The following is a 25,761-nucleotide window of genomic DNA, read 5'->3' on the forward strand; positions in this document are numbered from 1 at the left end:
CTCCATGTCCAGGCCCTGGCATGCCCCTTCTTACAACTTTATTGATTTCTGTCCTGAGGGCACTCTCAAATCCCTATTTTGTGCTATCATTTTATCTGTAGGTAAGTCTCTCCGCCGGACAGGATCCTGCTTTGTGTCCCTGTAACACCAAATGTGGTGCCTGGCACCTAACCTGTAAGCAGGAAATAGGTGCTTAATGAATAAATGAATCACTTGCTTTTTATATTTTGCCAAATCGTTGCAGAGACTCTGCTCTCTGACTTACAGGATATGTCTTTTGAAAAGGGACTATTAATGAAGTTTTATACCAGGACTTAAAAAAATTTTTTTTTAATTGGAGGTAAATTGCTATACAGTGTTGTTTTGGTTTCTGTTGTAGAAACAGGCAAATCAGCCATAATTTTACTATATATACATATATATGTGTATATATATATATATATCTCCTCCCTCTTGTATATATATATATCTCCTCCCCTCCCCACCATCCCACCTCTTTAGGTCATCACAGAGTGCCAGGCTGTTTTCTCTTAGGGTTTTAATTTATACAGTCTTTAAAAGAAAAAAAGGGCCATAGTGATTTCTAACTCCAGGCATTTCAAACATTTCCATAGACTTGGGGCTTACAACTTTGCTCAATCAGCACATAGGCCTCTGAACTTTCAACCTGAATAAACAGATGGACATTGAATCTGGGACCAAAAATGTCTGCTCTCTCTCCCTCCCCTTCTGCCCCCCATCTCTGATCCCTCCACCTCCACAAGGCATGCCCCAGGGGATCCTCCGGAGCTCCCCAGAATAAGACCTAGGAGATTCCAGACCCACTGATGAATGACTCCAGGTATGGAATCTGATGCTGGCATAACCTTTCTCACCACGCAGGGTGTGACCTACCTGCAGCTGGCTCATCAATCAGGCTTAGATTCCTTTAGTTCTTCCTGATCTGATTCGGCTTCTATCTCGATATGCAGCCCAAAGTTTATATTCCTAGAGCAATTCCAAGAAGCAGTGAAGAAAGCTCCTCCTCCTCTGACCACTTATCTGAAATTGCCCAGCCCTGCAAGGGCTTTTGGGGCTTTCCTCCAGTCTGGCCAGTTGCACTTTCTGTGGGTGAGCAGTCCCTGCTTGTGCCTTCTGCTCAACTGGCAAAGCCCCCAAAGCTCAGACACACTAGAGACCACATTTTCCCTGAGGAGGCTGCACCTTGCCTCCCAGATGTAGTCTTGGTGCTGACATCAAATTGCTTTCAAATGGAAACTCATTCCCTTTTTACCCCTTATCCTCACACTTTGCCAGGAGCTTCCTTGGAACAGCTTTAGGGGAGGACAGTTTCTGCTCCCAAGAGACAGTGCACTATGTAAGCATAAGCACATCCCCACCAAATCTTTCAAAGCCTCAACTTCTGATGCAAGAGGGGTGAGTCGGGGCGGTTTCTGCTACCTGCAGCTAGGTAAACAAAACACCCAGAAGGTGGTGAATTTGGACACATGGAGGAATTGTGTAGTTCATAACACTGCAGACAGATAAAGTAGTAGTCAATGGAAGGGAGCCAAAGGAATTCCTACTATAGTAAGGATGACAGGTGTGTGTGTGTGTGTGTGTGTGAGAGAGAGAGAGAGAGAGAGAGAGAGAGAGAAGGAGAGAGAGAGAGGGAGGAGATGGGGGTTGGGAAGGGAAGATTCCGGAAAAGGGGAACAACAGGGAGAAAGAAAAAAGGGGGGTTAAAGTGGAGGAAAGCGTATATTCTCCGGGAGGGTCTCCTAAAGCTGTGACTCTCAGACTTTTATTACTATCAGAGTAAGAAATGTATTTTACTCCACGCAGGGCGCGCACACACAGAGACGTATAGGATAAAATAGAAATGAATTCGCGCATGGCCTGCTGGAAGAGTAAGGCACTTGTTCCTATCACAAATCACTGCGTGTGGCCGAGGGTGCGCGAAGACAGCCCGGCTCGGCCGCGCCCGGCTCCGCGCTGAGTAGGACGCCCCGCAGCACCCGCCGCAGGGCCCCGGGTAGTCGCCGCCCTCGCGGGGGAGGAGGGAAGCCGGGGCACGGCTCCCGGCTCCCGGTTATCTGCGAGAGCTCCTGTGGTGGCGGATCAGGACGCGACGCGGGATGGAGCCGGACGAGCGGCACTCCGTGGCCGCATGGTGGCACATGGTCGTGCGGAACCTGCGGTGAGTGCGCGTGGCGCCCTGTATGCCCCGCTGCCCGGGATGGGCAGGGAAGGTACCACCCAGCGCGAACCGGGGGGCTGGAGGCCCGGCACTGACTCTCGGTGCTTCGGAGGCCCCCAGGGCTCTTGGACGGCTGTTTCCTCAGCCCCTACCAGGGCCAGTGAGACTCAAGCCTAAGATTTTTCAGGAACGTGTATCCCTTTGGTGCTTCTGAAATAGAGATTCCAGAGAGCTGGTTCAGGTTTCTATAAATCTATTAATTGCCTTGACATTTTACTAACAGCGGGATAATATTAGTGACAATAATAATCTGGGTTGTTGTCTTGGATGGCATTCTGTTGGATCAAGGGCCTATCTGTAGAGATGGGAAGGGTCAGAAAACCACCTCCCTGAGTGTGAACTCTGCCATGGAGTTAAGGAAGACCTCTCCACGATGCTAGAGATGCACAGTACATGGAAACCATAACTTGGCATTGCCCATGCCAAGTTCTTACATCCTTTAAATCTGAAATGTCTAGGTCAGCAGGTTTTAAGTTTTCTTCCTTCCATGAATCCTTGGCTTGAGCAGTAGTCTTAGACTACCTGAATCGACCAGCAAGCAATACACTGTCAGTCTTCTTGCGCTGAATCCAGGTATTGGTTGGAGAACCCAGACCCAAGAGACTGGGTATCTTATTTTGTTTTGTTGGTGTGGGAAGGTATTGGCTGTTTCGTTTACTTTTCTTCTTTGTATTCCTTTGCTTTGTTTTGCCTAACTTTTGTTGACTACAAAATATCCAAGAATCACATCCAGGCATAGGAGACCTCAATTTGGAACATCTGAGTGGCTAAGACAACCCTGATTCCCTGTCTTCTCTTCCTGCTGTGGCTGAGGGCAGGGGGCAGAGTGCAGCTCTCCCTGGCTCCGCAGCGCAGGCTAGAGCCCCCTTTTGTATTGGATCCGAACACCAGGTCCAATATCCTGACTGGCTACACTTTTCAAACTTCACAATCGTGGGCCTTACATGCCTGAAGCAGCTGTTTTGGGAAAGCTGGCATTTACCACCTTTTACTTTTGAGTTCTTTATAGAATGCGTGACTGGTTATTTAACACTTATTTGACAGAGAATCAAAGCTGCGTTGTGTTTTTAGAGAACAGCCCACTTTGTTGATAGAGGAGTGGAGATGGGGAGTTGGGGATCCTGTTACTTCTACACGTGTGCACACTCAGTTGCTCATTCATGTCTGACTCTTTGGACCCTGTGGGCTTTAGTGTGCCAGGCTCCTCTGTCCATGTGATTTTCCAGGCAAGAATATCGGAGCAGTTGCCATTTCCTCCTCTAGGGGATCTTCCCAACCCAGAGATCAAACTCTCCTCTCTTGTTTCTCCTGCATTCTTTATCACTGTGCCACTTGGGAAGTCCCTATTACTTCTAAATACTAATTACTAAAAATAAGTCTTGAGGTGTTTTCTGAAAGAATAAAATACTTGAGCATTTCTTTATCTGAGCAGAAAATTACTGATCTAATTTAGATCAGGCTGAGGCACAGACTGAAATCCAGCATCTTAAGTCCTTTTTGTTTCATGGAGCCTGGTTAGATCAGCAAACATTCCTGGAGGGCTCCTTGTGTGTCTGGGATGGCCTGTAGCCATGGATCTATTGTGATGTGTCATGAGATTCAAGGAGAACATTTAAACATGATATTTACAGTGATTATTTTTTAATGCCTTGGGGATGGATTTATTTATCTTACAAAAGTCTCATCAGATGTAGTCACTTCTTAACATGGATGGGCCCAGCAGAGTAAATCTCTTGCTGCTGGTACTTAGAAAATCCCTATGAGAAGGCTGATAAACTTTTCCATCCTCCCCAGTATATTGGTCATCTACTCCCTACCAGATACTTGCCTAGGGTCTGGGCACACCGCCATAAATAAAACAGGCAAAACCCCTGCTCTTGGGTAACTCACATTCCTACTCAGAAGAGAAGGAAGCCCTTCCCTGTCCCCCAAAGCTACCAATAAGCCTTGACTCCTTCTAGAAATATACTCTTTTCTGTTCTCAACCTGTCATTTTATGGATATTTATGACACTCAGCCCAGGGCTGGCCTGATGGTTCAGTGGTAAAGAATCTGCCTGGAATGCAGGAGGCACAGTTTCGATCCTTGGGTTGGGAAGATCCCCTGAAGAAGGAAATGGCAACCCACTCCAGTATTCTTGCCTGGAAAATCCCATGGACAGAGGAGCCTGGTGGACTACAGTCCATGTGGTCGCAAAAGAGTCAGACATGACTGAATGGCTAAACAACAAACAGCAACAGCCCTGTGCTAGGCAGAGTGGAAAGTAAAAGCAGCATTAGCTGGGACATGGTTCTTATCACTGGGGATACAGGGCTAATAGTGAGAAAAAAATCAGCAAAGAATTAAGGGTCAACCTCTGGGCCTGACTATAATTAGTGGGAGGGGTGAAAAGAGAGGCTAAGTCACCATGGGAAGATCTGTCTAGAGAAGATTTGAAAAACAAGGGACACTTGAGTGGACGTGAAGGAAAGAGGGGGTCTGGTTGGGAGGAAAGGAGGGAGGAGAAAAGAGGTAACTTGGTGTTTGGTGATCAGTATGTGTTGGTGGGATGAATGGGCACAGGATGCCTGTGCAGCATGTCTTAACATTTGGAATTGTTGTCTTGCCAACTGTGGTCAGAGTTGGGCTTCCCAAAGCTGGTACTTCTGAGCATTAAGCAAGAATGATTGGCCCTGTAGCAGCTCAGGTTCCAGCACCAGTCAGAATCATCCAGTTAGGTTCTGTGGCCCCTGTGGGATGCTGTGCAGTTACAGCCACAGCTGATCAAAGGGTAGGCAAAAGAACACCAAAGCATCAAGGTGGCTGTTTGATGTGCTGGCCGTGAGCGAGGATTGGACTGAAATCGCATCCTCTGCTCAAATAAGGTCTATTAGCCGCTGGTGACTTTTGATCCCCTATTGATCTAGGGGAAGTCAAACTGACAGCCCCCTAGTTAAAAGGAGATGCTGTGCATTATTGATGCTCAGAGGGATCTGGTCACTGTGTTCTCTTCCCACAGTGCTTCTCACAGAAGTGCCTTGAGCTATTTGAGAGAAGGGTCCTGTATGAATTATTCTTTAAAAACAGAAGCATATTTCCCTCTATTGCCTCTGCTTTTCAAGCACCCTGCTACCTTCAAAAGGCAACTTAGTGGGAGACTAACACGCAGGGTAGCGGGAGTTCAGAGAGTCAGGAGAAAGAAAACCGGATCCAGCCAACTGGAAGGAAGCCTAAGAATTCAGTTCTGCCTGTCTGTCTGGGCTTGATCTGTGGCTCAAAGTGGCTTCTTTGGGTTTTAGTTTCTTATCTCTAAAATTGGAACAACAGTGTCCTCTCCTTCCAGCCACCTTCACAGAGGCTATTTTAAAGTATGAAACAATCATTTTCATTTCTTTTTTGCTGATTTTATGGGTATGCAGTTGCCCACGGCTGATGTATTTGAAGAGCTGTCCATCACCCTTAGCCTGCTTATCTTTTCTGCTCCCCGCAGAATTGCTGGAAATTCATTAGAGATTCATTATCTTCTGCCTCCATGCCTTTTCCAAATATGTATAAGTGCCCTGATTTTTAAGTGATTACACTAGAGGGAGAGTTTTTTAGAGGTCTTTCTTTGATGCTTTTGGAATCTTCTGAGAATATGGGAACAGGATGGAAGAAGAGAGTGGGAGGAAGGAGGGACCCTGAGAGAGGGAAGGATGCAGAAGAGAAAAGGATCCTGATACAGCTTTTTGTAAGAACTGGACTTGGCTAGAGCCCAGCCTCATTCTTGGGGCTCATTTTTGCTTCAAGGATGACAAGGAGAACTCACCAGGACTGTGACAGCTCACTGGAGATCATCATGGAACTCTGGATTCACGTGGTTCTGCCATTCATTGGCTGTGTGACCTTGGGAAGGGTACTTAACTTTTCATTCTCTTCATTTGCAAAGTACAGGTATTAACCTGTACATGTAACGTCTTCTAAGATGCCTCTAGTCAGCAGAGAAATCAGGACATGGAAACAGTGCACCACACATGGTTTCCAGCCCCCACAACCTCATAATTTGATTACATCGATGGTCTTCCCATTGACCTTTCACAATAGGAAAAGGGATTCATTTAAGGAACGATGTGAACAGAAACTGGGAGTGGGAGGTGATGACACTGACTTCCTGTATCCCTCATTTCTAAAAGGTTCGGGAGACGCTCAGCTCTCATGGGAGTTGTGACCAGAGACAGAGGTGGCCTGAGTGAGCCTTCATGGAAAAATCCTAAGTTATCTGCTGGTGGCTCCCAGTTTGGATGGTTCATGCCACTGGGACAGTAGAATAAACAAGATGTGTGTGGCTCCCCCTGCACCACCCACCCCATGTCCCATCACCTGCCTAGGTCCTGCCCTGCACCCCACCCTGCTCCTCACAATCCCACTCACCTCAAAAGTGGGTTTTTTTTCTTGCATTGGCTCATTTTTTCCTGAGACTCAGCCATAAGGAGGGGGGAATCTGACGATTATTCATTCACTGCTTTAGGCTAATACTAATAATAGATAGCTAGCACATACAGCACTGAATTGTGATTAAAAACTGCAGCAGCTGTTAAACAGTCTGATGACTTTGGGGTCCAGCCTTGGCTTTCTGTGGGGTACACTGAGAAAGCAAGTCTGACTTGGGTGCATCCGTGTCCCCACCTCTCCTATCCCATCATACCGGGGCTTTCTGAGCAGCTGATTGGGGGCTTGATTGTCCTTTCCTCTCCTGGCTCTCCCATAGGGCCTGGTCTGGATCTGCCCTAATTACATACAGTTCTGTAAAGGATTTTGCTTAAATGCCAGCTTGCCTGTAATTCCCAGTGTCAGTCTGTGGAATTTGATTTGGACGTTAGAAGGAAAAACAAACCAAGACAAAATTTAGACTGATTTTGAATACCTTATTTGTTTCACAATATCTTACAGATCTTTCCCACACTCCTGTTCCACACTCGGAAGGAAAATTGCCTCTCTGTGTGACAGCTTTACAAGTAAATCATTAAAAGAACACATTTGCCCTCCTCTGATGCACATGCTGATTTTTGTAAACTTTTGTAAGTATGTACCTTTTGTGAATCTGCCTTTATATTTTTTTCCCAATTAAAGAACTCACTGCCCTTACAGTTATGACATAGTGAGAAAGATATGTCAGCATCTTTGTGGCTAGACTTAAATTGTCTGAAACCTAATTATATTGCCTTTGGGGTCTAAGATGAATCCTGGTGAACTGTTGGGATAGATAGAAAACCATGGCCTTGTGGGTGAGATTTCAATTCTGGAGCTCAGTCTTAAAATTAGCTGTTAATCTGGATACCTTAGTGCTTTCTGTATTCTGTGCCTTTTCACTTCCTCTTTTTGCTTGTATCCCTAGAGAGAGACAGGTTGATGTGATAAATCTATTTTCCTGTGTTTCTACTGAAGGCTGTGTTAGTGTGGCACATGGTTCTTCTGGTCACAGGTAGTGCTGTCCCCTGTGTGTCTCTGTTACATTGATCTTGGACATTTCATGGTTTATGGTTAGTGACTATGCTTTACTTAGTGCAAAAGCAATGCATGACTTCAGTAGCAGAACACTCATTACTGGGACTTCCCTGGTCGACTAGTGGCTAAGACTCCATGTTCCCAATGCAGGGGGCCTGGGTTCGATGCCTTATCAGGGAACCAGATCCCACAGGCCACAACTAAGAGTTCAAATGCTGCAACTATAGATCCCATATTCTGCAAGGAAGACTGAAGATTCTGAGAGCCACATCCAAGACCTGGCGCAGCCAAAGAAAAAACATCCAACCAAATAAAACAAACCTCTCTGCCCCAAAACTCATTACCTTCTTCTATACCCTCTTATTTTTTAGGTGAATGGTCTCCTTTGCTTTTCACTTGAAACAGGGATAAAATGGAATAAACTCTATTAGGGGCTACCACACTGGTGCTATTTTTAAGTCTAGCTTTAGAGTATTTGTGGGGGTCAATTCTTCTGCGGGCTAGTCCTAGTTTATAAAATAAAATACTTTGCTTGGAATTGAGTGTAGTGCTTGTAACTTAGAAACATGTCAAACATGAGGCTAATTACTTTTTTGGATGGTGATTGAAAGACATGGACTTTTGATTCTGGAAGTTGGTAATGAATTCTACTTTCTAGTCAAAGCACCATTTCTTGTGGATTTAAAGAAACCAGAGTTGAAGATTCCTCACACCGTGAACTTCTACATCAAAGTTGAGCCTGGGGTAATTCTGGGAATCTGGTGAGTGTGCTGATTGGACACTGGGGTGCTTAGTGGGCGGGGCTTTCATGTTACAGGACACAGGTGAGCGATGCTGTGCTACTTGCCTGTGGAGAGGTCAGTGTTCCTTGGAGGAAGCTGTTCCACACACCTTCCCTTTGTATTGACATTTGACCTGCTTGAATTTGCTTTTCGAGAATCTTACTTTTCAGGTGCCTAGGGTCGTTCTCTTCCTTGCCTTATTCCTTGTGTGATTATCTGATTAATGCGTGTCTTTTTTATGAGACAATAACTTCATAGGTGGGGACTTTGTTAGTGGGTTTTCATTGCCCAGCATGGTGCTTGGCAAAGGCACTCCATAAATATTTGTCCCACAAGGTCATGAGCGTCCTACTGTCTGTCTTGCTGTGCTAATCTCAACACTTTCTTCTGTTTGGGTCTACCTGCTTGTTCTTGGCTGCCAGTTTTCCATTGCCTTCTATATTTCACCTCCCTGAGTTTGAACATGTGATCATGAAATATTTAGGAACCAATATGGGTTCACATAACTTTTTTCTAATCCGTAGGATGCAGTTCCACTGATAGTGCTGGAATTTGAAAATATTTTTATTCTTTGCTCTTGCCCCATCTGCCCTTGGCTGAGTGAGTCAACTGTCATCATGACCACTTATCTAGCTGGCAACGATGCCTATCTTTTTGGTACGGAGGCTTTGGGGGTTTGATGTCAGAACTTTTGCCTCTAAGTGATTGGAGGATTGAAGATTCGTCATCATGTGGTCAGTTCTCCAAGTCCCTTGGCGATGTGTCATATGGTAGTATTTGTGTTATCAGAGTTCATTCATTAATTTGACAAGGCGGTGGGTGGGGCGGGGAACTAGAGCTCACTCAGGTGTTTAAAATCACAAGGTCACTCAGTTTCTTGTGAATAACTTAATTTCATGTTTAAGTTCTTTTCTCCTACCCAAAGTGGTTTCCCTTTAACTTTTTTCCAGCTTGTTTCTTCAGCCAAACCAATAGCAGGTGGCAAATATCTATTATCTTTTACTGGTTTCCACCCAAAAGATTGCATTTCAGTAAGCCACACCTAAGAACTGCAGTTTTGGAAGCATAATTGGTGTAGGAATCAGAAGAACTAAACTGTAAATGGTTAAAAGGGGTTATCCCTGGGCATGAGGGAGGTGGGCTAGGGCAGTAATAATTTTCATTATAAGATGTTCGTGATATTATATTTTAATTGGTACCATGTGCATATATGCCTGTGTGCGTGCTAAGTTGCTTCAGTCGTGTTTGACTCTTGGTGACCCTATGGACTGTAGCCCGCCAGGCTCCTCTGTCCATGGGATTCTCCAGACAAGAATACTGGAGTGGGTTACCATGCCCCCCCTGCAGGGGATCTTCCTGACCCAGGGACCAAACCTGCATCTCCTATGTCTCCTGCAGTGGCAGGTGGGCTGTTTACCAGTAGGGCCGCCTGGGAAGCCCATGCATATATGACTCAGATACATTTTTGTATATAAATAGATTAAATATTTACATATAAAACTATAACTTATTATATATTCTGATAATTACTATGGGCTTTCCCAGGTGGTTTTGTATATAATATGTTTTATATACATAAAGATGTATCTGATTGACATGAGGTTTTAGACTGTTGGCGAGGATAGAGAATTCTTCTCTGGGTCCATGTTGGCTAAAACCTTGCCTTACTTTTCAGGCACACGGTTCCCAGCTGCCGGGCGGAGGATGCTAAGGGGAAGGGCCGGAGCTGGTATGAAGCAGCCCTCTGTGATGGCAACCCAATTGCTGTTTATCTTCATGGCAGTGCTCAACACAGGTCAGTGCCTTTGCTTGGATTTTTTTTTCCCCTCAGACAGAGCAAAAGAGCATTTCATTCCTGTGGGGGAATGAAAGGCAGAGCTGTTTTTAACTCTGTAAGCATCCTTCCACACATTTGTTTCCATTTGTTGGAATTCGAGGGTGTTCTGGCAATAGGCTTCTCTTAAAAAAAATTATAACACTATATATTCCACATGTAGAATAATGTGGATCCTTAACTGGAAGGGAGACAAACTTCAAAATGTGGACACTGATTTCAAAGAAGGCAGTGTTGCTTTATTCTGTAAGAGTGTTGGAAATGATGAACTGAAGCCATGGATGACTTGATAGGAAATATGCATGAGGTATGGAGAATAAGGAAGAGTTTCCACATCAATGGTCTTCTCACAGAACCACATGGAGATTCCTTCATGTAGCAATGAATTCTAAAAATCAAGTGTATGATCTCCAGGAGAGATCCCCTAGAATTCTGATCCCGCTCTGGGGCCACCTGACTAATTCTAGCCTGGAGTGCTGATGCCTCAGCCCACTCCTGTCATCCCGGGCTTGCTTTGTAACAGAGTGCCTCCTGGAAGCCTGACTCTTCTTTGATGCACTGCCAGCCCCTCTGTGGGCCTGTGTCATTACAGTGGGTGATGAATATTGGCTCTGACTGCCGCTCTCAGTGTGGGGGAGGGGTGACATGCCTCAGAGACCCACAGACCTGGCCCAGTCTCTGGGCGGGGGACACTTCAAACTCAGTGACAAGCTCAGACTCTGCCCCTCAGCTCCCTCGCCTCTGTCTCTTTTACTCACTGTCTTTTGTGTCAGACAATGGCTTTCTCAAGCCTTGCCTTTGCTCAAGGTGCTTTCTTGAGGTTTATGCCTTAGAGTCACCTTTACAGAGATTTCTTGTGAAATCAATGTTTTTCAACATTGTTTAACATTATTCCAATTGTGCAAACTTGGGTACAGTGTTACAATGCACTTTTCTTTAATGTGTCCTGTGGATCACACAATCACGTCTGCCCTCTGAGTGAATCGGCTCTTGCCCCCAGTTTTCCTGGATTTTCTGGCTTGGGGCTAGCTACCTTCCTCTTTCCTGAAGTCTCAGCTTGCTTCCAGCAGTACTGAGCTGGCAGGAGGCCAAATGACAGGTCACAGGGAACCTAGATGAAAACACTGGTTCTAGACTTAGGATCCACAGAAGCCCCAGAGGGTCCGTGAACTCCCAACCTCGAATTGTACATGAAATTTGAAGAGTGGATACATTTTTCAGGGGAGTAGGTCCATAGCTTTAATCACAGCTTCCAAGGGTTTCATGACTCACTAATGTTTTAAGAAATGTGGCTCTAAAAATTCAAATGGTTTTTAAAGACTCCTCTGTCTTCTGAGTCATCTTTCTCTCCCTTTTGTGTGGTTCATAGAGAGCAGACTATGGTTATTTGGAAGAAAGTGTTTCTTGAACCTCCAGGGTTGTGAGTTTCTCTCCTCACTTCATCATGTCCTTCATGGCAGAGCAGACAGGATGTAGCGAGTTCTTACTTTAGTGAACTTGACTGTGTCATCCCTTTTCCTGAAAAGCCACTTTCTGGGACTTATGTTCCTTTGGCTTCTAGAAGTATTCTGAGAAATAGGATTTGCTGTGCAGCAGTGCAAGAAGATGGATCGTCAGCAGTTCATCAGATGCTTATGTTGTGAAGCGCTAGTGGTCTGGGCAGGCGGTGCTCACTGTGGGGAAGGCAGGGAGTGGGGAGCCGTGGGGAGTTCACCCTGATGCAGGCACGGGGGCTCCAACACCAAGAAGTAGTGCCCTCTCCCCTGGTTATTTGTCTTATCTGAAAAAGAAAGCAGTGAGATCAGATGCCAGCAGCATGACAGTGATTTTTGTTGAATGTGTCATCATAATTCCTAATTCCTGTTTTTTCTTTTAAACCTTCTCTACAGGGCAGCTTCTCATAGACTGGAGCTAGTAAAGGTATGTCTGAAGGGGCCTCAAGGTACCAATTTTACATCTTCATTTATTCTCTTCTGGGCTACAGCCCTAAGATCTTCCTTAGCCCACAGCCTGGTTATTTCCTGAGAGCTCCCTGGTGTGGGGGCAAAGGGGTGGGTGGTGGTGTCTGGGACCTAAAGTCCCTTGAATGCACTTCTTTTCCTAAATTGACCTTGGGGGATTGAAACAGATGTGAATATCTCTGAGTCTCAAACACTTTCACAGATTTGTTCCTTTCATCACCAGACGGAGTTGAAGACACATTTCTTTGCTTTTTCTGAGGGTTGGGTTGAGAAAATATATTAAGTGCTAAAGCCACCCCTTCCACCAGGAGCAACCTTTCTGTGGTATGGGGTAAAGACAGAATGTCTGCTCTTACATCATTCAGGCCCTTCTTCAGCCCCACAAAAAGTTCAGCAGAGGGAGGGTGGCCGGCCACAACTTGGGGTCCTCACCAGCCTGCTACAAGCTCTGGTTTGTTGGAGTGGCCCCGGCACTTCCCAGCACAAGGACGATGGCAGGCTCTTCCCCTCATCATGTCTGACTCAGAGCTGGCTGGTGAGCTGTTTAGCCTTCCCACGCTCCTGTGAGGTGGTTAGGAATCCCTTCCTCAGGTGATTTGGCTGCTTGTCTTGTTACTGATCCCAGGACCTGATCTCTCCTCCCACAAGCCAGCTCCCACCCCAGAGTCCTTTCCTGATTTAACAGCATGAATGGGGTCCAGAATCCTGTCAGGCTCAACACTGCAGCACCACCTTCATCCCCCTTCCCCTCTTCAGACAGGGGCACCCTCTCCTGTCCATTCCCCTCTCCATCATCCCCTGTGGTGGGTGGGCTGGATTACCATTTTGCCTGGGGTGATGATGCCTATTAATTTTTAGTTTTGCTTTCTACTCTGAACCCCACTCTTTGTCCTTTCCAAGTGGGAGGGTGTGATGCTGATGACCGTGAGAATATATATATTTTTCCCCTTCTACTCTTGGCAAAGCTCAATTGTATGTCTCCTATGTCATAGGTGTGGATGTGAAGAGTAGCCAGATCCTCCTGCTGGTGGGTGGGATGTGTAGGGATGCTATGATAAGACTTCTTCCTCTGGGCAGATTCTGGATTCCACACACCATAGTCATCATTTTCCAGCCTGACCGAACTTCCTTAGCTCTTCATTGTCTCCTTTGGATAGGCAATTTCTTTTAATAATTAAGTTCTTATTAAATTGTCTTCTTCTCTCTCCCCCTTTCTCATTCAATCATTCATTTATCACTTCAATCATACAGCACATCGTTCCCACCTAGTTTTTAATCTCTATAAAGTTTTTATGTTACTGATTGTTTCTATATATAATTTTATGTCATGCTTTTACTATTTTAAGAATATTCTTCGATGTTTTTCCACAGTCGTCGTAGTTACCAACTTAAAGGGTGCTCATTCTCCATTATTTATAGACAATATTTATTTACTTAAATATTCTACTCCTCTTTGATACAATTTTTTTTTCTAAATTCTTTTAGAATAGTATTGCTACAGAAAACTTTAAGCAGGTAGTTTATGCTTCTTTTGGAATTTTTTTCCTGGAGATAAATTCTTGGGAGTAGGATCTGTTGTTTAAGTTGATTGTCAAGTGAAGCTTATGGAACCACAAGCAACACATGGGTGTTCCAGTTTCCCTGGATGCTGAACTGCCCTGTGTCTTGGATAACTTGTTTGGAAAGAATGTAGTTTAAATGTTAAAAAGTTTCATTTACTTCTTCATTATTAGTTCAGTTGTATTTAAAGTTCAGTGTCTCACATCTGAAGGCTCCCTTGGTGGCTCATACAGTACAGAATCTGCCTGCAGTGTAGGAGACCTGAGGTCGATCCCTGGCTCGGGAAGATCCCCTGGAGAAGAAAATGGTAACCCACTCTAGTATTCTTGCCTGGAGAATTCCATAGACAGAGGAGCCTGGCGGGCTACAGTTCATGGCATCGCAAAGAGTCGGATGAGACTAACACTTTCACTTTTCTCTTTCTTCTCCCACATCTATGCCTGGTAGGGGAAGCACAGTGTTTGAACCCAGGCAGGCCCAAGTGTGATCTTGGTTCTGTTGCTGTGGTTCGAGTTCTGGCCATTTGGATGTGTGTGAACAAGTTACTTAAGTTCTCCAAGGCTCAGTTTATCTGTAAAATGCAGATAATACCTGTCTTGTAAGACTTTGTGAGAACTAAATAAAATTTTAAAAGTGCCTGCATAGTAAAGTTTTGTCCCCCTTTATCTCCCTTCTCATCATCTGTCATTTGTATTTTTTTCATTTAAAATTATGTTTTTATATTCTTTTCTCATTTTTCTATTCAGGACTTGAAAGTGGTTACATGTAATCAAGTGATTTACTTTTGATCAATATTAACTCTTTCTCTGTTCATACTTAATATGAATATCTTCCCATTATTGACTGCTTCTACTACAGCTCTATGTAGCATTCTTACCTTCAGGAAGTTCCTACAAAAGATATTCACTATGTGGCTCAGACAGTAAAGAACCTGCCTGTAATGCAGGAGACCTGGGTTCAATCCTTGGGTCAGAAGATCCCTTTGAGAAGAAAATGGCAACCCACTCCAGTATTCTTGTCTGGAGAATTCCATGGACAGAGGAACTTGGCAGGCTATAGTCCATGGGGTTGCAAAGAGTTGGAGATGACTGAGTGACTTAACACTTTCAAGGTACTTTAAATGTATTAATGTATATTTTTGGCTTTGTTGAGTCTTCCTGGCTGTGTGTGTGGGCTTTCTCTAGTTGCAACAAGCAGGGGTGCTACTCTTCATTGCAGCACACCAGCTTCTCATATTCGTGGCTTCTTTTGTTGCAGAGCGCGAGCTCCTAGTCGCATGGGTTTCAGTGGTTGTGGTGCACAGGCTTAGTTGCTCTGTGGCATGTGAAATCTTCCCGGACCAGGAATTGAACTAGTGTCCCCTGCATTGGCAGGCAGATTCTTAACCACTGGGCCACTGCGGAAGTCCCCAAGGTACTTTAATACATCATCTCACGCAATCTTCCAACCATCCTGAAAGTATTGTTTTTCATTTCTCAGAATAGATTCCATAGATGTTAAGTGGCTTGACCAAGGCTGGTAAGTGACAGAGCTAGGGTGTGACCCAGGCTGTGTGATCCTGCTCTGCTGTTCTTTCCTGTTAAGTCTGATCTTAAGTTTCATGTCAAACACCAGATTTCAGAAATGGATCTTTTCTCTACCTATTAACCATTACCGCCAGGATTATGGAAGTGTTGAGGAGGTGAGACCAGCTTTTTGTTTGCATCTCCTAATTAAAGTGATAACAGCTCCTTTGTCATCCAGGTGCTGAGTAATGGTGGCTTTCATGTCTTGTCTGTTGACTACAGAGGTATGTGTTAAGAACAGTGTACACTGTTTTAAAAAACCTGTTTTTTAAAAAAACTGTTTTTTGGTACAAAAAGTTTTCAGTAAGCAGGGGGCTTTTGATGGCCCTCATTTTGGAGGTAGTGATAGTATGTCTGCCTTTCCTCGCGGGCAGGGTTCGGGGACTCAACGGGTACACCCACGGAGGATGGACTGACTGCTGATGCAGTTTGTGTCTACGAGTGGACCAAGGCGAGAAGTGGTACCACCCCTGTGTGTCTCTGGGGCCACTCTCTGGGGACAGGGTAAGTGGGGTCTGAAGATGGGTCTTTAGGGGGATCCTTGGGGCGTTAGTGTCATGTCATAGGCAGCCGTGAGCAGCAGGAGGACCCCTGAGCTGGGAGACGGTTTCTCTCAGGTTCCACAAGTGGCGAGTGTCCTTACACCTCAGCGTGCTTGTTTGTAATTCAAGGGACCGTGTACTGGCTGTCTATGGCTATCTGGGACACTGAAGCCCATTCCAGAGCTCTCCTTGAGAGTTTTAAATGAAAGGATTCTTGTTTAGGGCCAGTGGAATCCCTTGAAATCCTGTGCAAGATTTTGTGTTTATGCGCATTTGAGAGTCAGGAGCTTTCATCAGATGCTCATATTGGAGGTTGCATTTTATTCTGCTTACTTGACTGTTAAGTCACTGCTTCACATGTGTACTAATTTTCATTTCTTTACAGAGTTGCAACAAATGCTGCAAAAGTTCTAGAAGAGAAGGGTATGATAAAATGCTTACATGGTATAATTTCTTGGCTTGAGATGGGAAAATAAAAACAGTGAAGAGACTATTGTGTACAATCTGAACACAGAGATACCTACAAGCACCCCAACTTTAGGCAGTTCTGGATACTGTAATGAATTTTCTTTTTTTGTGTTTAATACAAAACAGTAGCTGATTTTCAAAGGCATGAAATTAAAAGTAAATACTAAGGAAAGAGTTAAAAATTACCTTAAAAGAGCCATCCTGTGAAGTGATAAATAAGTATTGTTATGGAGTAATCTGCTATAGGAGGGGCAAATTATACTTTATGCAATAGTTGGCAAGACTTGCTTTCTGCAGCCCTCCTTATGTAATATTTATGTCATTGTTTCTCAAAGTGTTCTGAGAACTGCCTTTATCAGAATCTGCTGGGGGTGTTTGTTATAAACACAGGTATCTTGGATCCCGGCTGTCTTCATGAACTAGATACTCTATGAATAGGACCAGGTGATTTGATTCTGATATGCATTGAAAGCTTGTAATCACTTGCATTATATCTTAAACTTTACTGGCAGTACAGGTCAGGGTGAGTTATGTAAACATTTTAAAGCGTGTCACCTGCTATACACAATCTTAATTACTTATGTAAATAAAGCAAACATCATTTCATTGCTCCTTTAAGCTCTTATGACTCCTTTAGTGTTGACAATGCTGAATTACCAGAACTAAATTCCCACATAAATGAATACTTCACTTCCTGGATAATGTAATTATCTTAGAACATTTTAAATCCATTAAGTGCCCAACTTATGAACTTTTGCTACCATGTATTTTAATTTTCTCTATATCAATACTCCATAAAACATCATTATTCTTATGTTATAAAGTCAATATTTAGATTTACCTTCCTTTTTTTTTGCTCTCTATTATTTCTAACATGTCTATGCTTCCATCTGGGATTTTTCTTCTACCTGTCTGTTGGTGAGGAATTCTTTCAATTTTGGTCTGAAATGTTTTTATTTCATCTTCACTTTTAAAGGGTATTTTTACTGGGCATAGAGTTCTAGAGTGGCAGTAAAATAAATATTTAACTATTTTACCATTTGTTATTTTCAATAAGTTATTTTAAAGTCCATATATGGTAACTTCAGTATTTGATCTTTTGTTCTCAGAGTGTTGGCCAAAACAACCTAGTCAGCGTCTGCAGAACACTCTCCCTTCCTATAATTCTTTGCTTTCTTAAATTATCCAAATCATGAAAATCTGCTTGTTTTAAAAGGTAGTGATTTTCTTTACATGCGCACAGAAATGGAAGCTCTAGTGGTGCTGGTTAAAAATGCACATTCTCACATTTCCCACCCTCAAGATCCTGACTTCTCACTGAAGTCTGGTGTGGGCTCATTACTTTGCATTCACAAATGTAACAATTTATTATGATTCACAAATGATTTTGATGCAGGTAGTTCATGTACAAGATAAGGATCCATTATTTAGGAAAGACAGTATTTAAATATGATGGGGGAGTTCTTTCTTATGATTTTTCAAGGATTCCCAGCTGATGCAATTATCCTGGAAGCTCCATTTACCAACATATGGGTTGCAAGTATCAATTATCCCTTGTTAAAGGTGAGTCTCATACATCTTTACAAGATGTCAACGTGCAGGCTGTTTATTAACCATTTTCCCTTTCTTAATTAATCTTATGTATTTCTAAGTTATTCTAACTTGTGATAGGTTAGTAGCCAGTTACTATTAAAGGAGGGCACAATGGCTTTTTTATTTGTAGTTCTTTTATTTCCTTCTAATAGATTGAGTGGCTTGTGTATGTGCTGTGCTAAGGCACTTCAGTTGTGTCCAACTCTTTGAGACACTATGGACTATAGGCCACCAGGCTCCTCTGTCCATGGGTTTCTCCATGCCCTACTCCAGGGGATTTTCCCAACCTTGGAATTGAACCCGCATCTCTTATGTCTCCTGCATGGGCAGGCAGATTCTTTACCACCACCCGGGAAGCCCTTCAGTGGCTTATTAAGAGCCAAAGCTTTTTTTCACCGCCCTCCCTCCCCCAATTAACTAAATTACACCTCTTCTCTTTTATAATTTTTTCATAGATAGACTTGACTTAGGTTCACTTATTTATTGTCCCTTTTCAAAGTGAAAATAAACCTTTCATACGTCATTTTTAGCCCTATGAATGTCAACCACATATCTTTCATTATTTTATGATACGAAAGTCTCTAAAGAATTCAAGAAGCTGCCAAATGGGTTTACATGGCATCCCAGGTGGAGAAGACAATCTTTCCAAGAAGATAAATTACAAAAGATTGACTGACAAGATGTGGTTTTTAATCTGTTGTATCTGTTACTATTAGCTAATTTCATAATTTCATTCCATGTCTCATGCTCAATTGCTTACAGTTATACCTCTATATAAATGTTAGTAAATGAGAGAGGGAGAAAGAGGTGTGATTCTTAGAGGGGACATGTAGCCCAAATTTGCAAATTGTTGATTACTGTTGGAAGGCATCTTAAGGGTACTTAAATCCAACTGTCTACCCTTGGAATTTTTCATACAGTAAATCATCATAGAAGTTTCTGGAATTTGCTTAACTATTTCAGCTTATTACATCCTGGGACAGCTAGTTCACAGAACCACATAATCTTAAAATGCCTGTACACTCTAAGCTCAACTCATTACAGGAATCCCCTCTACAATCCAAAATATTGAATGCTGAGTAATTTAAGATTCAATAAATAAACCATTTTAATTGGCTCCAGACAATTAAATATTAATTTAAAGATAGATAATTGAACATCTGTTACTATTACTCTGAATAATTACTAATAAATTCACTAGCTTGTAGACATGTTACAGTTTAGAAACAAGTTTACCATTTACTTTTTTTTTGAAATTTTGTTAATTCTGAAATTGAACATGAGACAGACATCTATGATTTAATAGTTATAAACCGAACCTCCATGTAACCACCATTCAAATCAAGAAATTAGCAGCACTGGCACTCTGGAAGTCTCCTGTAATGTTACTTCTCAATGCAGTGAGCCTCACTTCAGATGTAATCCTTAGTCTGAAGCTTATGGTAATTATATTCTGCTCTCTTACTGTGTTTTCTATTTGTGTCATCTTGTCTGTGTTCTTTTGCCTCTACTTTCTGGCTTTCTTCTGACTTGGCAGTTGTCTCAAGGAGCAAAGTGGTGTTGAGTGTGAGGCTCACCTCTCTGGGCATCCCTTCTTTCTGGGGTCTGGACCACTCAAGACCTCACTGCCTTGGTAGATCTCTAAAACCTCCACAGAAAGGTTTTAATATATTTTCTTTAAGAACCATCGCTCTGGTGTCAGACTTTCTGGTTTTTTTTCCCCAGGGTGTCACTTAATAGCTATGTAACCTTGGGCTAATTGTTTTTAATGCTTCATTAAATCTATTCAAGATTATTGTGATAAATAAATTCACATATGAAAAGCATGTATAAGAGTGCTGACACTCAGTGGCCATTAGTTATTTTTATTAGCAGTGAAATGATGTTGATAAGGCACTGTTGAATAAGAAAGTTTAGGTGGTATGAGACATGGATACAGTAAAAGGCATAGGTCCTAACCCTTAAGAAGTTTTCTGCAATTGGGGAGATAGGGATATAAAGTAATGACATGGATTTCCATGTATCACTTTGGAATCAATTAGTTGGAATAGGAAGGCAGCATGGCATAGTGGAAAAAGACTCTGGGCTTCATAAAGCTAGACAGGTTTGGGTTTGGGTTCAGATTTTGTCTCTGCCACTAACCAATTATGACTTTGGTAAACTACTTCCCTTTGTTGTATTTTTCCTATTTTTATAATGAGGTTGATACTGCATAGGGATTTTGTGTATTTGTATTTTTGAATTAAGTAAAATAATCATGCAAAATATGGGCACTTAACAAACACCTGTTCCTTTTTCCCACTCAGGTACACAGTAGACTAAGCTTGTGTTGGGGGAGGGCCCAGAACAATAATTTCAGGGACAGGAGAATTCAGCAAAGAGAAGAGTCTTTTGCAAAGGTGTGATCAGTGAAGACTTACAAAGAGATAGGATGTAAGCTCATTTCTTAGTGAGGTGAGGGAGAGGGAGAGCAGTTAGGAAACACAGACAGGAGGGGAGAAGGTGAGCCAAGGCACATGGCCAGAGTGGGGCGATTCTGTCTTATAAGATACTCGAGAGGCACAGAGGACCTCTGTGTAAGAGCTTTTGCACTCATCCTCCTTTTCAATCCTCACAGCACCTGAGTCTGGCACCACTGCCTCCATGGAGAGCTGAGGGAGCTGGAGGCTCAGCGGCTTGCCCCGTTGCCACTCGCCCTGTAAAGAGGAGACAGGATTCAGTCCTACCTTTTCTAACTCCTGGCAGACAACTTTGGGGATGAAAGACTGTGGCCAGATGTGGATGGCCTTGCAGCCAAGATAGGAGCTGTTTGTTTTTCTAAATAGATAAGAGTTCCACTCCCCACAATCTGTAACAGCAGATTTAAAGGATATTTATCTGGTGCAATTCCAGAACCGAGAGGAGGCAGGGAGACCAACTAGGAGCCCCTGGAGGGGAGTTAGACCTGTAAGTCCCGAGGGGCACCCCTGGCTGGAGGGGAGTGGATAGACGGAGGCCCACTTTCTTCTCCCTCCTCTGGAACCTGAGGTGAACTGCCGAAGGACTTCTCTTACCGAGCTCTCATCAGAGGGGTCCTGATTCCAGGGATAGAAGAACCAAAGACAAAGGAAAGAGAAGACAAGAAATCTTGCCCTTAGCACTGATAAGGGCAAAGGAAGGGAGGGAAAGAGAAGCGGTGTTGTTAGGATCTCCAGACCGCACCTGAATGTGGGTCCTGTGCTTCATGACCATGCCAGAAACACAGGCCAGACAAACCCTGGGGAACCACGCAGGCTCCCGCAAGCAGCAGACCCACGTCCAAACTGTGAAGCAGACGTTTGTCTTTACTGGCCTCAACCTGCATATTTTGTACCCATTTCCCTACCAAGTGTGAAAATGTGAAAGTATTAGTTTCTCAGTTGTGTCTGAATCTTTGTGACGCCATGGACTATAGCCCACCAAGCTCCTCTGTCCATGGGATTCTCCAGGCAAGAATACTGGAGTGGGGTTGCCCATTTCCTTCTCCAGGGGATCTTCCCAACCCAAGGATCGAACCTGAGTCTCCTGCTTTGGCAGGCAGATTCTTTACCACTGAGCTACCTGGGAAGCCCCATGCACCGTCTGCTTTATCATGTGTGATTTCTTTTTTCTTCCTTCTTGTATTTTCCAAAGTGTGAAAGTGAAAGTAACATGAATTGTTTTTAAAATCATAAAAGTTACATTTTCCAAAAACGTTTAGTATATTTAGAAAGTCACTACACTCTGTACTACTACAGTTCATAGTGAGAACCTCTAACAAATGACATAGCTTTAGGCCATATTTTAATTTTTTTCCTTTTTGAAAAATAGATTTACCGGAAACTTCCAGGATTTTTAAGGTCAATTATGGATGCCCTGAGGAAAGACAAACTAGTCTTCCCCAGTGATGAAAAGTAAGTTAATCATGTAAAGATGTCCTTTATTAGATTCTGGGGGGTAATTATCATGTGACTTACTGAATAGGTAGAGGAGAATTCTTAGATGGGCAGTAGGATTTAGGGTAAAGTGTCTACAAATTTTTAGTATTTGGTATTATGTTTACGTCTAATTTAATAACTTGACCAATTCAGTACTTTTCTCTGAAGTTATGAAGGGATTTGTAGTTTATGGTGTTTTAGGACCTTTCAAAGGTCCTGTAGGGTTTAACGTAGCATTCCTTGGAGGAATCTGACTTCTAGGCCTTATTCCCCATGTAACCAAAATCCATACACCACCCAGCCGACTACCCAACAGCAAGTCCAGCGACTAGAATGTGGCAAGCTAGCGTCTCCCAGTTGGAGAAGGAGAATCTAGAGTGCTTGCAAACAGGTAGTCGTTATCAGTATGTTTTCCCATTTCAACACACTTGAAGAATCTGACATCCTGAGGAGTAGCAGTGAGTCACTGTGGCAGGGTTGGCTGGTATCAGAATTTGGGAGGGGCCAAGGAAGGGCTTTTGCCATTTTTCATGTCATGGCCTTTTTGAATTACCACATAGGAAGTTGATCAGGAAGCTAGTCGAACCTGTTAACATCTCATGTCCATCCTGTACGTTTATGGGGAAATGTAAATAAATTGCTACAAAGAGTTCTCTTTGGCCTTGTGGTAGTTCTTATTATTTTTTGGTTTTGTTAATTTTTTAAATTTTAATTAAAACATTCAACATGTTGTGAAATAAGGTAGAATAAGAAAAAAGTGAAGTTCTTTTAATTCTGTACAAATTCATTTTTTGTTATTTTCAAAAATCACATAAGAATAAATTAAACAACTAATTAAATTATATGAGTAAATAGAATCTTGGCTGGAAGAAAAATGTCATTATATGAAGCTTATTATATATAAAGTTGTTATTCCTGGGAGGGACAGAAAGTGTGTCTTTTATTTTGGGTGAACCTCATGTTTTACTAAAGCCTGAACTTAGAAGAGGAGAAATCTCAATGTATTTCTTGAACTGAATACTTTTCTTCCATTTGTTCCTAGTGTCAAATTCCTGTCTTCTCCCCTTCTCATCATACATGGTGAGGATGACAAAACGGTACCTTTGGAATTTGGAAAAAAGGTATACTAAGCTCAGTGGCTGATGGAAACACTAATGTCACCATTTTCTCAGCCAGCCAAACTTTGATTAGTGCCGAAAGAAAGGTCTCTGACATTATAAGGGATTCTGTGCACCCTGAGTTGCTGTGCTGCCTGGTGTATACAATAAGTATCAGCGTGATACAATAAGTATCATGCTGTTCAGCTCAAAGGAGTGTTTGTGGGGGATCCTGCTTCCTCATCTGGGGTCTGGATCAACAAATATAGAGAAGATCCCAGAAGGCTCTGGGAACTTCCAGGCAGTCTTTCCGGCAGTGGCTCTAAAAATAGGGATGCTGTTCCTTTTCTTTTAAACAAATAGTGGGGGTCCCCTGCAATCCCTTTTCCCCCTGCAGGGAGGCACTGGGAGGGGTACGATGAGGTCTTGTCACTGTTCTCTGTGCTGTGCAGCTTTCCTTCCTTGGTTGTAGAGGCAGCCACTCAGAGATATGGAGGGTGCCACATCGCCAATTGAATGGAACTCACTCCCTAAGACAGTTGTTTCTGTACCCTTTCAGGAAGATTAGACTAGAAAAACAAAACAACAGCTTCAAGGATCAGCCTTTGAGTCCTTGTCTTTCTGCCCCTTGCAGCTCTATGAAATTGCCCACAATGCCTACAGGAACAAAGAGAGGGTGAAGATGGTGATCTTTCCTCCTGGCTTCCGACACAACTCGCTTTGTAAAAGCCCTGCACTGTTACATACTGTGAGGTAAGAGTTGTTTTGCTAAATGCAGTGAGGGCTGCTCTGGCTTACTTAGACCATGTGGTGGGGAAGGCATGTAAGATCATCAAGGTCTTTTTCCTGCAGAGATTTCCTGAGCCAGCAGTGGGCGTGAAGTCTGAGAACAGCAGAGAGCGAAGACTTGGTCTGGACACCAGCTGTGATGTGAACTTTTTATGTAAAACTGTATTGGGCTGCTTGAGTGAGCTGAACTTACTGACATTTTTACAAGTCACCTGCCATTTTAGTAAGGGAAAGAAAGCATGGATGTTGGGCATTATGGAATGTTCTCGTTTATCTTATCATAGTCTATTTTGGGGAACAACAGAAACATCACCGTGGAGAGTGAGAATTTGGTAAAAATTTGATTCCATCTAAAAATGTACAGTTACCCACATTCTGAGGATATTTGTGGATAAGGTGGTCTTTGATTTGGACCTAGACAGCAGTATAAGAAAGATGCTCCAATAGTTAATTTGTATTTCAGTTTACTTAATTTAAAAGGCATTAAAAAGCTCCAAGCTGTTTTCTAGCCTTCCGAATAGCACTGGGAAAAGTCCTAGTCTGCTTCCCAATCTGCTTCAAAATAGAGAGATATGACACTCATATAGCCTTTGGAAAGTGACACTTTATTAGCCCTAGTAGAGTCATGCACTTTCCCTCTCAATTACCAGAGATACTTTACTAGATTATTATTTAACAAAATGAAACAAAATTAAAGAATGTTATAAAAATGTTCAAGTCCAGTAAAAAGCTATTTTTTCCTCAGGACATTTTACGACTTACTTTCCATTGGCTTTGTTTGCCCCACCGCTGGGGTCACTGGACAAGGAAATCTTTATGTCAGAAGGCTCCATGTTCCAGATGTCCCGGGCATACTCCTTAATCGTTCGGTCACTGGAGAATTTCCCCGAGGCGGCTATATTTTTGAGGACCATGATGTTCCAGGCCTTTGGATTCTGTAAATGACACATGCATCTAAGGCCCAGGGCCTGAGTGCACACCAAGCTGTGTGACAGACGCCAGGCCAGCACATCACACCAAGCTGTGTGACAGATGCCAGGCCAAGTACATCCAAGTATAATTCAGGGGAAATGACAGGAGTAAACTGTAATGAATCACAAGTACATTTGTTTCTCAGTTGGGAGCTGGATAGGCAGCCTGTGCTATTCTCCTATTTAAGAGTGTTGTGCTGTGCTAAGTTGCTTCAGTCGTGTCCAACTCTTTGCAACCCTATGGACCATAGCCTGCCAGGCTCCTTTATCCATGGGGCTCTCCGGGCAAGAATATTGGAGTGGGTTGCCATGCCCTCTAGGGTATTTAAGATCATATTTCTCTAAAATGAAAAAGAAAGTATTTTTCACTCTCAGAGAAGCCTTAATTGGTAATTTCTGCCATAGTTACAATGTTCTGGCATGTAAGCTATATTTCCCATCTTCATTTTGAATGAAGATATCTCAGCTTCCTTTAAACTACATGGGAAAGGAAGGGACTAACTTCCATTGTCTGCTAGATGCCATATAAGAAATTTACCCTGTGGCTCATGGTCAGAGCTCAAGAAACACTACTTTGGAATGTTAGCTGTCACACAGACAAACAATCCCATAGGAGACTTTATTCACTGACTTCTCTCTCCTCATTTTTTTCTGAAGGTAGATTCTCTAATAGGTTTACACTGAATCCCAGATACTCCACTGGGGTTTTAAAACAGGACCAATTAAGGTTTTATCTTAAATAAAAAATATATGACTATATATCTAAATAAAATACATCTCTCATAATTTTATGTAAAAAAATATAAGCTATTTATTTTATAGCCTCGTGATTTTGTAAAGGACTCTAAGAAGGAGTTCAATGGCAATGACTAGAATATTATTTGAAAAAGACAGCAATGCATTAAAAGCATTTAAAACAAAAACTAAAACTGTGAGTCTGAAATTATTCACACTTTGGAAAC

At 42.9% G+C, this 25,761-nt stretch overlaps 2 protein-coding genes across 6 annotated transcripts in view; one reads left to right on the top strand and one right to left on the bottom strand.

The window, feature by feature from the left end:
* Positions 1-1,389: 1,389 nt before the first annotated feature.
* ABHD12B (abhydrolase domain containing 12B) lies at positions 1,390-24,593 on the top strand. 3 transcript variants are annotated; one of them, XM_061430969.1, is made up of 13 exons: positions 1,548-2,179; positions 7,148-7,275; positions 8,361-8,463; positions 10,160-10,279; positions 12,208-12,238; positions 15,583-15,628; positions 15,779-15,908; positions 16,332-16,369; positions 17,898-17,977; positions 21,836-21,918; positions 22,985-23,063; positions 23,674-23,792; positions 23,892-24,593. In XM_061430969.1, the coding sequence occupies exons 1-13, from the start codon at positions 2,118-2,120 to the stop codon at positions 23,917-23,919; spliced, it is 1,047 nt and encodes a 348-aa protein (XP_061286953.1). In that variant the 5' UTR covers positions 1,548-2,117; the 3' UTR covers positions 23,920-24,593. The 3 variants fall into 3 exon arrangements, with proteins under 3 accessions (XP_061286954.1, XP_061286955.1, XP_061286953.1); XM_061430970.1 differs by lacking the exon at positions 23,892-24,593 and having other exon boundaries at positions 1,390-2,179; positions 23,599-23,766; XM_061430971.1 differs by lacking the exons at positions 7,148-7,275; positions 8,361-8,463 and having other exon boundaries at positions 1,545-2,179.
* The window catches only part of PYGL (glycogen phosphorylase L), a 57,183-nt gene continuing 41,957 nt past the window's right edge, over positions 10,536-25,761 (bottom strand). Inside the window, exons 20-21 of one of the 3 annotated variants that reach the window (XM_061430960.1) lie at positions 24,591-24,763; positions 10,536-12,098 (exon numbers count right to left, since the gene is read on the bottom strand). In XM_061430960.1, coding sequence (XP_061286944.1) covers positions 12,095-12,098; positions 24,591-24,763 — 177 coding nt within the window. In that variant the 3' untranslated portion in view covers positions 10,536-12,094. Of the gene's footprint in view, positions 12,099-19,856; positions 20,704-24,586; positions 24,764-25,761 lie in introns of those variants that run through there. The other 2 variants (XM_061430961.1, XM_061430959.1) reach the window with 2 other exon arrangements.

Source organism: Bos javanicus, chromosome 10, assembly GCF_032452875.1.
Source record: "Bos javanicus breed banteng chromosome 10, ARS-OSU_banteng_1.0, whole genome shotgun sequence".
Classification (NCBI taxonomy): Eukaryota; Metazoa; Chordata; class Mammalia; order Artiodactyla; family Bovidae; genus Bos; species Bos javanicus.